The 14,850-nt window shown below is 45.7% G+C and overlaps 1 protein-coding gene across 3 annotated transcripts in view; it reads left to right on the top strand.

The window, feature by feature from the left end:
* Window positions 1-14,850, top strand: part of RBM39 (RNA binding motif protein 39) — a 58,837-nt gene that overhangs the window by 22,191 nt on the left and 21,796 nt on the right. For all 3 annotated transcript variants that reach the window (XM_075012105.1, XM_075012104.1, XM_075012102.1), the window contains 2 exons: window positions 475-627; window positions 2,642-2,779. In XM_075012105.1, the coding sequence (XP_074868206.1) occupies window positions 475-627; window positions 2,642-2,779 (291 nt within the window). The remainder of the gene's footprint in view (window positions 1-474; window positions 628-2,641; window positions 2,780-14,850) is intronic.

Below are 14,850 nucleotides of genomic sequence, written 5' to 3'. Positions count from 1 at the left end.
TGACGGAAGTATTTCTCATTGGGTCCTCTCTGTATTTTAATAAACAGTAAGATGTTATCTTTGCGTGTGGGAATGCAGCATAATAAGGAATTCTAGGTTTAGGTCTATTTTTAATGTGGTCGCTCTGGGTGTAAGCTGTTATAAAACTTTAATGATATAGAAACTTTGACAAACTGGAATCTATAATTCTTTCTACTTATTACCTAAAGTTTTATCTCAAAATTTTCAGTCAAGATGAGTTTCATGAAAGTAACTGTTTGGGCTATATAAGTTTAAGGTAGTGTTTAGATTATTCTGTAAAGGTATTACATAATTAAGAAATCAAACAATAGTCATCTTCCTGAACACATTCGTGAACGTCAGTCTCTCATTAACTACGTAAAAGTTAGTTACGCTACATAGAAATTAATGATAAACCAGAGATTTTCATTCTTGGTGGTTTTTTTTTTTTTTTGTTTTTTCCATTCTTGGTAGGTTCGTGATGTGCGGATGATTTCTGATAGAAATTCAAGACGTTCCAAGGGAATTGCTTATGTAGAATTTGTAGATGTTAGTTCAGTACCTCTGGCAATAGGACTAACTGGGCAGCGTGTCCTGGGAGTACCAATCATAGTACAAGCATCACAGGTAAGTTTGTAGATGGTTATCTACAGCAGGTTGGACCTCCCTGATCACGCACACTTGAGACCTGACTGGTCCCAAACACGAGAATTTGCCAGATCAGGGGAGGTCTAGTGCCTCACAGCCCACTGCATCTTTGTTATGTGGGGTCTGCTTCCACCTTGGTCAGACCTGCAGCTGTTGGCCCAGCTGGGTCATGGCAGGGGTCCTGGGCTCCCTGATCCTGGAACATACGTGGGCTTGCTGGACCACAGAGTCTGAAATTTTAGAGATGTGAGATGTTAGTCTCAGAATTATGTAGCATTTATGCTTAAGCATACCCTGCTTGATCAAGAAGTAACATATGCACCCTTGAAGACCATTGGTTTCAGTGAGACTTTGATGATTTACATACATACAAACAGTAAACTTTCATATCCAGCAGCCCTGGAACTGGGAGGTTGCTGGATATTCAAATGTTGTGGATAATAGAGAGGTATAACCTAGTAATGCATGACACTAAAGGAAAAACAAGATTAGGTATTAAGAAACAAATGTATGCAAAACAAAAAAGCAGTTGTAGCACTTTAAAGACTAACAAAATAATGTATTAGGCGATGAGCTTTCGTGGGACAGAGTACTTCATTTACCAGCCACAGTAGTATTGTACACTGTAAATTTGTTCGGTATTTGTCTTTACACTCACTTTACTGTACTTATGAAAAATGTAACTAAAATTTACTTATGGTTAAAATGCTGGTTATTTGAGAGCTCTGGACAATAGAATGACAGATGGAAGTTTACTGTATATTCCATTTCAAAATTGATTTCATATCCATCTCCAATTTTTACTATTATTGTTACTGTTAATTATGTTAAGAGGTAGCACAAATCATGCAGGAGGAGTCAAAGGGTTGGCTGAGCTCCATTTTTTTGGTTGAATATCTGAAAATTGAGTTACAAATGAAAGTTTTGTAGCCTTAATTGTAGTGGTTGTTTCAGTTTTAATAAATATTACCAGGCACAGTGAACTGAGTGTAAGTAAACTGGACACACAAATACAGGATGAAATTTATAAGGTAGATGAGGGAATCAAGGCTGAGAAGAATTATAGAATGATAGACTCATAGATTCCAAGGGTTGGAAGAGACCTCAGGAGGTCATCAAGTCCAGCCCCATGCCCAAAGCAGCATTGACCCAGACTAAACCACCACAGCCAACACTTTGTCAAGCTGACACTTAAAAACTTCTAGGAATGGAGTTTCCACCACCTGCCTCGGTAATTGATTCCAGTGCTTCACCACCCTTCTAGTGAAATAGCTTTTCCTAATATCCAGAGGTGGAAAAAAGTACCCAGAAAGTCACTTGAGTAGAAGTGGAGCTGCTTTCACTTCTGAATATTTGAGTACGATCAAGATGTGGCACATGCGTGCACTTTTACTCAAGTACATTTCCAGAGGCACGCAGGTGAATTGTACTTAAGTCCTGCCGCCCCTCCCCAAGCAGCTGTACTTTTGCTCAAGCAACTTTTTTGTATACTATTTCCGCTTGTGCTAATAGCCTACACCACCTGCACTGTAACTTGAGACCATTGCTCCTTTTTTTTCCTGCCATTTGTCACTGCTGAGAACAGCTTCTCTCTATCCTCTTTAGAACGCCCCTTCATGAAGTTGAGGGCTGCTGTCAGATTGCCCCTCGCTCTTGTGCAAATGAAATGTGTAGAAGCTGTACCTACTCAACAAGCAAACTGCATGCTATTTATTGGAGAACATAAATGTTTTGCGTTAGCTTATTTATTCTGTTGAAAAGTGTGTGTGTGTGTGTGTGTGTGTGTGTGTGTAGTTATGTAATTCTAATCAAGAATGTGGATTCTTCACAGCATTCACATTATTAAAATTAGCTTGCAGAGCAGTCACTTTTTACTGATACTTGCAAAGATTGGACCTTTTAGTGAGTGTACTAGTTTTTGGTAGCCATTTTTTGTAGGGTTTTGTTTTTAAGCTTGAGCTCTTGTAGTCATTAGTGCTTATTCTCTACCTAGGCGGAGAAAAACAGAGCAGCAGCAATGGCCAATAACTTACAGAAAGGCAGTGCTGGGCCAATGAGACTGTATGTGGGATCATTACACTTTAACATAACTGAAGATATGCTTCGTGGAATCTTTGAACCATTTGGCCGGGTGAGTTCTTATTCATGTGAGAAGTGTTATGAAGTGTATGTTAGATCAGAAGTTGGGAATATTTTTGGGTTGGGAGCCACACAAGTGAGAAGCAACAAAAAAAAAAAAAAATCTTCAAAACAAAAACCTAAAGAACACCACCCTTACTGATATGGCTCCCAGCTGAGGAGTAGAAGGATGGCTCACACTTTCAACTTGGGCCACCAAGCTCAGGGCTTGCCCCCATGGCTGAATTAACTCTTTTGGAGCCCAGAGGTGGAAGATTTTGAGAGTGCAGCCAAAAATTACCGTTTCCCTGGGGGTATAGGGATTGCTGGGTCTGGACAGGAGGTAGGGTGCAACAACAGGATGGGGGTGCAGTGTGTGGATGGGCAGTTGGGTGCAGGGGTTTAACGAATTTGGTGTGTTTATATTGTTTTATTGTCTCTTACGTTTGAATTAGACGTACTGCCGTATTGCTTTTACTTGGCAATGAAATTTGGTTACACAGCCTCATGTGATACCTGGGTCTCCCAGCAGTGCTTTTTCATTCCTAGCATAACAGAAAAGCAGTCTAGTGGCATGCGTTCCTTTTGAAGGAAAGTTTACCTTTGTAATCTTAGAATCATGAGATTGAGGAGGTCATCAGGAAGATCCTTCTTGAGTTATAGAATCTCAGGTAGCTGCAACAGTTTATTGCCCGTATATACGAAACAAACCGTTCAGTAGGTCATGAATATGAAGGCAGACACCTACTCCAGAGTTCCAAAAACTCTGTAAATAAATCTTTTTCAGATGCTTTCCTACTTGCAGCTAACAATTTGAATGATTTGCTCTTGGGCTTGATTTGTCTGAATCCTCCAACCTGGCTTCAAGAGTTGTACATTCTCACCTACAGGAAAAGATGCAAGCTTTCACTGTTTAAAAATCCAGTAAGGTACATGTCCAAAAAAAACCGCAAATCCGAGTAAGATTACCCCCCCCCCCCAAAAAAAAAGATATAAAAACCACAAACAAAAAAACCCACAAATCATATTTTCCTGAAGTTCGGGGTGGGAGCTTTTTCTATTTTAATCCAGTTGTCAGGGATATGTCAAATGCCTAATTCAGTGGGGAGGAAGTAACTCATTACATTTTTCCCTCAGCTTCTCACTTCTTCCTTTCTTTGTGACCTTTGCATTTGTAGAAGAGTGCAGATATCTTGCTTATCCTATCTTATTTGTAATCGTAGTCTATGATCCCTGTCAGGCATCTGTCCACATAACTCTGGATAGCTTTTTGTTTCTCCTTATATAACCCCCTCTTTTCCTCTACTTCCTGCTCCTTTCTCCCATTTTGTGTTGGATCTTGCTTCTTAAAGTTTTGGAAATCTGATGGTACCTCCTTTCACTTGCATTTACTTTAGTTTCAGTGCGATTGATAAAAAAAATAGGTATTCTCCCATTACCACTTCCACCTCTCATTCCATCTCCTGATCTTTCTTCCCACCATTTTCATATCTACTCAGGAAGGAGTGTCACCCTTCTCTTCTCTTCCTTCTTCTTGTTTTACAAACACCCTTTATCTCTCAGCATAAATTTTGATCATGTGTATCTCCGTTTTTTCTTGTGATTGTAAAATGGAACGTGAAGAAATTCCAAGGAAGATGTAATGTGGGACTTCAGACTCTTAAGAGTTTGCTGTTTTGAAATTGAATGGCCTTTCGAAGTAGTTTTTAGTAATAGCAATCCTTTTAACAAAATAACCCTGTCTAGGAAAGGCTTTTGCTAATTCTGAGTAAATGAAATGTAAATAATTTTTTGAAATTAACAAGTAAAATGTAGAATTTGAAATACTGGGTGCTTCTTCCAGTGATTGCTTATGACCATTCCACGTTAGGTGTGTGGGTGTTGGAAGTTTTTTCTCTAGCAGCATCTGCAGGGGCTTTGGTGACCTCTGGAGTGGTGCTGCATTCATCCCTCACTCTCAGTTCATGCCTCCAGTGACAGTGCATCAGAACTGTTTGGCTTCAACTTCGTGTAGTTAGAGCTCCTCTACTTAGCACTCTTTAGATAGTCTCCTCCTTTGTTGATATTTCAGTTAGTTAGTTATGTTGTTCCCAAATGGGATGTCTACCTAGCGTATGCACTGAACCCCAGGCTTCAAACAGTGGTTCATGCAGACACCATATGTCTGAGTGTGACCTATACAAGAGTTGCCTGCAGTGTCTTGGCAAGTGGCACATTAGTGACAGGAGCCAAATTTGCAGATCATTCAAACTTCATGCTAAGAAAGAAGGGATGTTGGCCTGTGGGCTCTTTGGAGCTGACGTTCTCTCCAGCAAGGAAGCAGATGCAGGCCTTGATCTTAGACACTGTGTCTCCACTGTGGAGTGTCCCTTTGCTGTTTTCTGTCAGTAAGCGCCACTATCCCTTACCAACCCTATTATGGAGAGTGAAGGCTTCAGTCAAGGTTTGCTCCTCTCTGCCCTGAAATGCCAAGGAGAGAAGCAGGGATGGTGGCCTGGATCTATTACCACAAACAAGTTTGTCTTCCACTCAAGCACAGTGGCCTGGTCCAGCCCAAATATTCGGGACTGAGCAGTGATGACAGCCGTTGGAACTTATAGTAACCATACAGCATTCTGGCTATGTCTGCACTAGCACAAATCTTCGAAATGGCCATGCAAATGGCCATTTCGAAGACTACTAATGAGGCACTGAAATGCATATTTAGTGCCTCATTAGCATGCTGCCAGCCACGGCTCTTTGAAATTGCCATGTTTCACTGCTGCTTGGCTCCTCCAGACATGAACTTCAAAATCCCCTTATTTCTATCGGGGGGAAAAAGGACCCCCTTTGAAAAGGACCCTTGTCTGGGTGAGCCCAATGGCAGTGAAGCGCAGCAATTTAGAAGAACTGCGACTGATGGCATATTCTAATGAGGCGCTGAATATGCATTTCAGCTCCTCGTTAGTAATCTTTGAAATGGCCATTTCGAAGATTTGTGCTAATGTAGACATGGCCTCTGTCTGTGCCCATGCCAGTGGCACCAGCGCCTGAGTTTTGAGGCTAGTCTGCTTTGGGCTTTTTCATTATGCACCCCCTGCAGTTCCATCTGTCCTCTAAGGTTGGAATGCCAGCAGTCTCATGTAAAAGGTTGCTATGTCTGGGGGACAGGCATGGCAGACTCCCCTTTTGTCTCCTGGTGTGGGATGAAGGCAGGACTTGGGACTGTGTGCAATGTCAGTGCAGTGGTGCAGTCAGAGATATGCACCTCCCTACATCGGAGACACCTAAAAAGGTCAGCATCTCCAAGGTCTCGGCCACTGTTCCTCGAAACGTTGCCTGGAGCTCTGGTGTGTGTTGTTTCATTGGCACTGGTCCCAATCTCAATATTTCTTGGACAGTCTTCCTCCGTCCTGTTACATGTCCTGACACCAAAGAAATGACAGGAGGCATAGATTGCCAGGTGACTGACACAGATTGGCTTTTTCTAAACCAGCACTGTGGTCTTGTGATAGTGGTTCCTTGAAACTGGGAAGGCATGGGAGGGCTTGCAGCACATACTTGTCTGAAAGGCAGTTAGAAGCCGTCTTATTTCTGGTTGCTGGGCAGTGTGCTCCCACCATCGGAGAGCAGGGATCCCTGCTACCTGGACAGGTGCAAACCCTGTTGACGCCACCCCAACCCTTGGCACTACAAATGCTGGCTTGGCATACTTCCATACTTCTACACTTGAGTTCCCATGAATTCCTGAGGTTTCACACAACAGCTGGAGATTCCCAAGTCATTCTTGGGGACACAGAGACTCTCTGCTTCAGTAGCTCATCCTCTCCCAGCTTATGTACGCTGCCGGGGAGGAAACTCTCCATCCCCAGGAACCTGTAAACAGACACCTCAGACATACTGCAGGGTAAGGGCGTGGTATCTGTAGCACTGGTCTCTTCCTTGCCAGATGAGGCCATCTTGCTCTCCCCTCTCCTGGTACCGCAGGATGACGTAAAGGTGCACCAGGATCTCCTGAAGTGTTTATCTTCGAGACTCATTACAGGCAAAGGAGCTGGAGGAACTGGTGTATGCAATCTTTGGGGTGCTTAGCACCTCAACCTTTGAGCAGATTGCCCTTCCCATGCATACAGTGATCCTAAATATTACCAGCACTCTTTAGCAGACTTCCTCCTCTCTAACCCTCATTTCTTAAAAGGACAGAGGACAAATACTTCAGGCCAGAGAAGGGGCATGCATGCCCCTATTCTCACCCAGCCCCCAGTTTTCGTAGTAGAGGCTGTCAACCACAAGGACAGGCAAGGACAACTGGGGGCGATGTGGAAATAGACTGAAAATGAATGGATTTATTGCCCTAAGGTTATTCCTTGGCTAGCCTTCAGTTGTGTGTCGTTACTCATAGGCACAGTTAAGTCATTTATGACCCAAATGTGTTGGGCCATGGATAGATTGGAGGGCTTGCTTTCTGAATTCTCCAGGGAGGAAGATCAGGACTCTCCTGGTAGGAAGGTGCAATGGTGGCCCACCAGGCTGATGCAGTGGATGTGGAGGAGCATATGTCTGTGCCGGGCATCCTGGCTTCTCTCCAGGCTGTTTGCCTGCCAGGTCTGGGAGCCAACAGCAGCAGGGGGCCCCATGGTAAAATGAACAGGGACAACAAAAGTGCTCAAGCAACCTGCTCCCTCCGCTCTCCCCAAAGATGGGGCAAGAAATCCTTTTGAAGTTGTACCCAAGGCCAGCATACGGGACTGGCTTGTGGGTCCAGTTTCCCCACCATTTGGCATCTGCATGTTCTCCTTCCTCCCAGCCTGGTCCAACATAACTTTAGGCTACTTGGGTCCTGACTGTTTCCCAGGGTTATACTCTCTTCTGTCCTGTCATCTCACCCTTCTACCCTGTCCCTCTTCAGGGACCCTTCTCATACAAATTGTTTTGTAAAAAGAGGTTGGGGGCAGTGGAGGAAGTTCTGCCTGAGTTTTAGAACAAGGGTTTCCATACCTGATACTTCCTAGTCCAAAAGGCCGAAAGATGTGAGGCCCATTCTGAATCCAAGATGACTCAACAAGTACCAGAAAAAAGCTCAAGTTCTCTATGGTCTCTCTTGCCTTCCCTTCCTGGATTTGGGAGATTGGTATGCCAGCTTCCATATGACGATCTTTCCAAGTCACAGGAGGTTCCTTTGCTTCACAGTGGGCTTCACCCGGTACCAGTTTGTGGTCCTTGCCTTTGGATTGGCTACAGACCAAAAGGTGCTGTTATAGCCATGAATTTGGTGAACATCCATCTCTGGTGCCACGGTGTTCATCTCTCCTTATCTTGATGATTGGCAGGTCAAGGTCTCAGGTCTGGCCTGCTTTTGGACTCCGTGCAGCTTTCTGGGTCACCTGGCTAATGACAAAATCAACATTTGTACCAGTTCAAAGGAAGTTCATTGAAGTAGTATTTGACTTTATTTTTGTCCAGGCATTCCTTCCTTTTGACAGATACCAGATCTTGGTGGGCCTCATTCAGGTGGTGTCCTACAGCCAGGGTCTGCCTGCACCGCTTGGGACACATGGTGTTGTGCACTTGTCACCTGCCATGCCAGGCTCCACATGTGGCTGCTCCAGCAGTGGCTGGTATCAGCATACCCCCTGTCCAGGCACTCTCTAGAGAAGATGGCACAATCTTTTCACACATACAGCTTTGAGGTGATGGATTATGCTGGTCCTGGAGGGTGTCTTATTCTCTACCTAGCTTAAGTTGGATGTATTGAATCTAGGATGGGTCATGCGCCTTGGATCCTTTTGGATGCAGGGGCCTTGAGCCCCAGAGGAAGCTCAGAGCAGTTCATCTAGCTTGTAGGAGTTTCCTTCATTTCATATTGGGTCAAGATGGTGAGAGCCCTCACGCACAATATGTCCTTGATGGTTTTTATATAAAGGTGCTCCTCATTTGGGACCTTTTTTGCATTACGTAGGGGTCAGCACATCCCTGTGCTGTAGATCAGAAACTTTGCCGAGTAGTGTTGCATCCCCGCCCCCCCCCCAACGCATCTCCCCCAAACATGCTGGGCATGTGCAGGAGCCAGCAGGTGACATCACCGCACTGAAGAGAGAGCGCACAGCACAGCCCTCTTTTCCTTTTCTGCTGTCCTTGGCCTTGGACAGATGCAGAGCAGCAATCTTACCCTGATTTTAAAAAAAACCCAAAATTTTGACTTAGCTTCCCTCCTTTCCTTCAAAATGTTATTTATTTTAAACCATCTTTGCATCGGGGGATTGTGGGGAAAGTGGTGGCTGCTGTGGAGCAGCAGCAGTGGCTTTTTTCTTTCAACAACCATTTTCAATACCTGACTCTGTGAAGAACTTCAGTAGCTGCGGAGGCGCTATGCCTGTTTCTGATAGGCACACTTCATGCCTCAAGTGCTTGGGTGAATCTCACGGCATTTCTAAGTGTCCCCATTGCCAGGGTATGCTGAGAAGGGCACGTAAGGAGCATTAAGCGCATTTAAAAGCACTACTTCGGCAAAAGTCCCCCTCGTTCAGGCACATGCCAAATGACTTGCAGGTGCAGTAGAAGCGCTTGGATAGGTTAACTACATCACCCCACAGAGGCTCCCAGGCTGAGACAGCTTTACCAGCTCATGCTCTGAGTTGCCAGGAGCCTCATGTTCTCTGTCGCTTATGTCAGGAAATCTGAGGGAGAGAGCTGGTGCCCAACACCAACAGGTGCCTTTGAGGTATTTGCTCCAGAGGAGCAACATATGTCTCCACCAGCAGCACCTACTAACTCTGCTGCCGCTCTGGAACAACCTGCATGACATAGGAAGGCACAACAAACACAAAACATTCACAAATCCCCTCAGCTGTACTGAACACCATTTGTGTCCCCACCGAACTCTGTGGGGCATGGGCATGCTAGCATCTCATAGTGCCCCTCACTCATCTTCATCTCAGTCTGAAGGAAGTAGCAGGCATAGAGGCAGACAAGCACCCGCTTGTTCACCTCCATCCTGGCATTCATATAGAGACCAGCCCTATCAGTCGTACCGTCTTCTGGGTGCACCAGCTGTGGCTATACCCCACACACCAGTTTCCACCACAGTGGGGTTGTTGAGATGCCTGGCATGCATGTTGGCCACGCTTATCCCACACTCGCTCTAGGCATATTACCCCTCAGTGTGAGCACACACCTGGGGCCCTCCTACAATGTTGGCACATTCTTCACCGGCTAACCTGCCAGATATTATTTCCCAGATGGCTTCTAATGTTATGAAGGAGTTGCCTCACTCAGACTATCAGGCTTCTTTGAGGGATTGCAGATCTATATGAGACAGGCGCTTTTTCAGATTTGCCCCTCTCCTCTCACTGATGACCTAAAGTACTTCCAGGAACTTTTTAAAAGGGTTGTTCAATCCCGGGATATCACCCTGCAGGGGGTGCAAAATGAACAGTATAGGCTGTTGACAATTCTGGAGCCATTTGCACCCTCCAGAATAGCTCTACCTATTAATGAGGCAATCCTCAGACCCTCCGAGGTCCTCTGGAAGATCCCAGCTTCCATCTTGCCCACCAATCATAGGGCAGATAGGGTGTGTTTTGTTCTATCTAAGGGCATGGATTTTTTTTTATATCCAGAACCCAGTTCCTTAGTTGTGGATTTGATAAACCACAGATCGAAGAACTGTTAGCTCAGATCTACACCCACTGATAGAGAATATAAGTGATTAGGTTCCTTTGGCCATAAGGTATACTCTTTGGCTACACTACAGTACTGAATTGCAAACGATACTGCCCTTTTAGCCAACTATGACTATATAAACTGTAATAGATTAGAAGTCCTGGTGCGAGACCTGCTGGGCACCAAATACCCTATCCTGCAGACTGTCATGAAGGAGGGCCTCTGAATTGCTAAAACTGCTCTTCAGGTGACAGTGGATGTGGCTGACAACTGCTAAGGCCATGACCACTGTGATAGTTATGTGCAGGGTGGCATGGGTCTTATCTTCAGGTATTCTACATGACATCCTGGTCAAAGGTGGAAGACTGCCCCTTTAATAGGAAGCAGCTGTTCTCCAGCACCACTGATATTTTACATACCATGAAAACTCCAGGGAAACACTGCACATGCTGGGAATGTATTCTCGCAAGAGGCACAAGTATACTCCCTTCCCTAGATGCATAACTATTCCTACTACAGATATGTAGTAGCATCCTTCAGTCTACATAGACTTTGGAACAAACGCTGTTAGCGATGCTGGAGTACCTCTCCAGGCACGATCTTGGGCGATTATTGGGACCCAGGCACCAGTGTTCCCCTCTCGGCTTTACTGATACAGTCCAAAGGAGAGGATAACCTCTACATCTGGTACCAGCTCAGCTGCAGGAGTTGCTGGGTCAATGCCAGAAGCTGGCACAGAACCGCCTTAGGACTCCCCTCCGGATTTTCTGTCAGGGTTTACTCCCTTAGCCTTGCTTCTTTCTAGGATAACCCACAAGGCAGTGGGGCTGCTACAGATAACAGCATAGACAATATGATAGTAAGCCTAAAAATAAATCTAACAGGAGGAGGGCACAACAGAGCCAGTCATCTACAGCCCACCATACCTCCCAAAAGCATCAAATTTGATGGTTCTGTCAAGAGTCTGAGCGACCACCCTCAAGTCTAGTGTATCCTGGGCCCTTTTACCCTCAGTGGACCCAGATTACATCCAACAAATGGGTCTTAGAGATCATTGGAGAAGGCTATGCAAGTTATTTGCAAACATCCCCCCTGCCCACCCCACACCCTGTTCCTCTTAAGGGACCCATCTCACGAGTCCCTTCTACAAGCGGAGGTGCAGAAACTTCTTACCCTAGGGGCAATAGAAACTGTCCCCAACAAGTACTGAGGCAGGGGGTTCTCTTCCAGCTGTTTCCTGACAGCCAAGAAATCAGGGGGATGGAGGCCATCTTGCATCTCGGGGAATTGAACAGATTCATTCTCAGTGCAAAGTTCAAGATGGTAACCTTACAAACTATCGTTCCAGCACTATTCAAGGGGGACTGGTTCTCAGCCCTGGACCTCCAGGACACTTATTTTCGGGTGAATGTTCACCCATTTCTCAGGACGTTCCTCTGATTTCTGGTGGGTCAGGACCATTTCCAATACAAAGTCCTCCCTTTTGGACTTTTCTGTGACACCCAAAGTTTTCTCTCAAACACTTGCTGTGGTCACAGCATACCTCAGAAGGCAGAATGTTATAATTTTTCCTTATTTAGACAACTGTCTGATCAAGGGTCCCTCTTGCCACCAGACTACCCTTATGATAAGTACTACCAGGGAGTGTGTTTCCTGGCTTGGCCTCCTTTTAAATCTACAGAAGTCCACTTTGAAATTGACGCAGAGCGTAGAGTTCATAGGAGGTCTGCTGGATTTGGTTTCAGCCAGAGCCTACTACCTGCTCGCAGGTTTTGGGCAATCTGTGATCTTCTTCACGTAGTCATACAGGCCCCCCCCTTACCATGGCCCAAACTTGACTCTAATTATTGGGGCACAGGGCTGCCACAACATTTGTTGTCCCGTTCTCAAGACTATATATGCGCTACCTCCAACATTGGTTCACTCACAGTTAAGTACCAGCCCACCACAGATTATCAAACATCCTCACTTTCCCCGTTAGAACTATAGTCAGTAGGCTGGTGGACATCCCCAAGAAACCTCCTGACGTGTGTACCTTTCCACTCCCTATGTCCTTCTGTAAATATAACAGGTGGTTTTCTTATGGGTTGGGGGCTCACTGGGGCACAGCATCAATTCAAGGCACATGGGCCCATCACAGGAGACATTTTCATATCGATATCCTAAAGCTCAAGGCTATTTGAAGAGCTTGTGCTCATTTTCTGCTACTGACATGGGGCAAAACTATCCGTGTCCTCAAGCCTGCTATGATTTACATTAGCCAGCGGGGAGTGCCTGGTTTCACACTCTGTGTGCCACGGCAGTCTGACTCTGGAACTGGTGAGTGAAGAACCTGGTAACCCCGATAGCAGTATACATACCCGGAGAACAAAATACCTGGGCAGACAGGCTGAACAGGTATTTCAGACCAGCATGAGTGGGAGATCAATACCAACGTACTTCTCTCCATCTTCCACAGATGGGGCTTCCTAACAGTAGACCTCTTTGTGACACCTCAGTCGCAAGCGCCACGGGTTATGCTTCCATGGGGGCTGGGGGGTGTGGAATAGGCAAGAGATTGCGGGGTGCGGGGGGAGGTTGGTGCTTTCATGATTTGCTGGACAGCACCTTCTCTATGCTTTTGCTCTTTTCCTGCTCATCACCAGATTGATTGATTAACAAAATCCGTGTGGATCAGGCGACTACAATACAGATAGCCCCAGCTTGGCCCAGACAATCCTGGTTTCCTTACCTACATTACCTGTCGATCAAGCAACCAATACCTCTTACGGTGGTGCCAAATCTCCTGACTCAGTGCTGTGGCATCACATGCCATCTCATCATTAAAACTCAAACTCTCAGCATGATTTCTCCATGGTTCCAGAGTGCAGAACTTACCTGTTGGAGCAGGGTCAAAAATATCCTTCAAAACAGCCATTACCCCTCCACTAGATATACCTATAGTAGGAAATGAGCATATGTAGGACACGCAGTCTGCATCCTGATTCCACTTCCATGCCTACCTTCCTCCATTATCTCACAGACCTCAGTGATGCAGGTCTCTCTGTTAGTTCTCTCAGGGTGTGTCTTGCTGCAGTTGCAGCTTTCCATGACTCAAACTGCTCTTCTCTCTTTGGGCACCCGATGGTAAAATGTTTAATGGGGTTACCAAAAGTGTGCCCAAATCACGGTGCCCCCACCATGGAACTTGAACTTGGTCCTAGATAACATCTTGCCACGACATCCTTTCAGTATGTGTCCATGAAGGTGGCTTTCCTCGTGGCCATAATATTGGCCAGAAGGGTCGGGGAGATCTCCACATCCATGGGTGACCCACCTCTTACTATTTTTATTTGAGACATGGTAGTACTTAGGCCTCACCTGAGGTTTCTTTGCTGAAGTCATATCCGATTTTCATGTAGACAAACTTTTATATGCTTGTTTTCCTGAGCCTCGGTCCTTTCCTAGGGAGGGTGTATTACATATGCTTGATGTTAAATGTGCACTTGCTCTTTAGCTTGATAAAACCAAACTAAATAGGAAACCTGACACAGTCTTCATAGCGTGGTTGGGGCCCTCTTTGAGCACGCCCATCCAAATGGATTGCAGGTTCCATTCGTGCTGCATACCAACTTAGAGGCAAGCAGCCACCACAGGCTGTTAGAGCCCACTCAAAACAAGCAATGGCTGCAACAGTTGCCTTCCTCAGTAATGTCCCTCTCATAGACATCTGTAGAGCAGCCACATGGGCCTCACACCATATGTTTGCCAAGTATTACATGCTGCAGAAAGGGCTGATACCTGCCACTGCCTTGGCAGATGCAGTTTTACATCCACTTAGATGCCAGTGCTCACTTCCAGCAAATGGGTATTGCTACGGAGTCCCTTATGTGGCACGCCCACAGGGAGCACTCGAAGGAGAAGTTGCTCACTTTCATGCAGTAACAGTGGTTCTCTTAGGTGTATCCTTGTGGATGCCACAACCCTCCCTTCCTCTCCTACTTGCAGTCCATAAGAACTTCAGGTAAAAAAGGAACAGAGGAGAGCTTTGCTGCGTGCTCTCTGCTCAGTACAGTGACGTCACCTGCTGGTTTCTGTGCATGCTGGGAGGGTAGGGTGAGGTGGCAGTGGGACTGCTTTGCAGAGCTTTTGATCTACAGCACGGGGGTGTGCTGACACTTAGGTGGAGCACATGTGGATACCTATATGGAGTGAGTAACTTCTCTTTTCTGTGGGTTTTCAAGTACCTTTTTTTCTGCAAGTGCGGACCCTGTCCCTTAGTGGAGCCTAAACAAAGTCCTCTCTGAGCTCATGGGACCCCTGTCTGAGCCATTGGGGCTGTTTTCTCTCCCACTTGTCCTAGAAGGTGAATTTCTGATTGTAATGACTTTGGCAAGATGGGTTTCGGAAATCCGAGCTTTTAATTTTTGGAATCTCCGTATATGGTTTTCATCAAGGACAGAG

This window comes from Carettochelys insculpta, chromosome 17 (assembly GCF_033958435.1).
Source record: "Carettochelys insculpta isolate YL-2023 chromosome 17, ASM3395843v1, whole genome shotgun sequence".
NCBI classification, from domain to species: Eukaryota; Metazoa; Chordata; order Testudines; family Carettochelyidae; genus Carettochelys; species Carettochelys insculpta.
The sequence above is the reverse complement of the archived record's forward strand: the minus strand, read 5'-3'. Positions and strand labels throughout refer to the sequence as shown.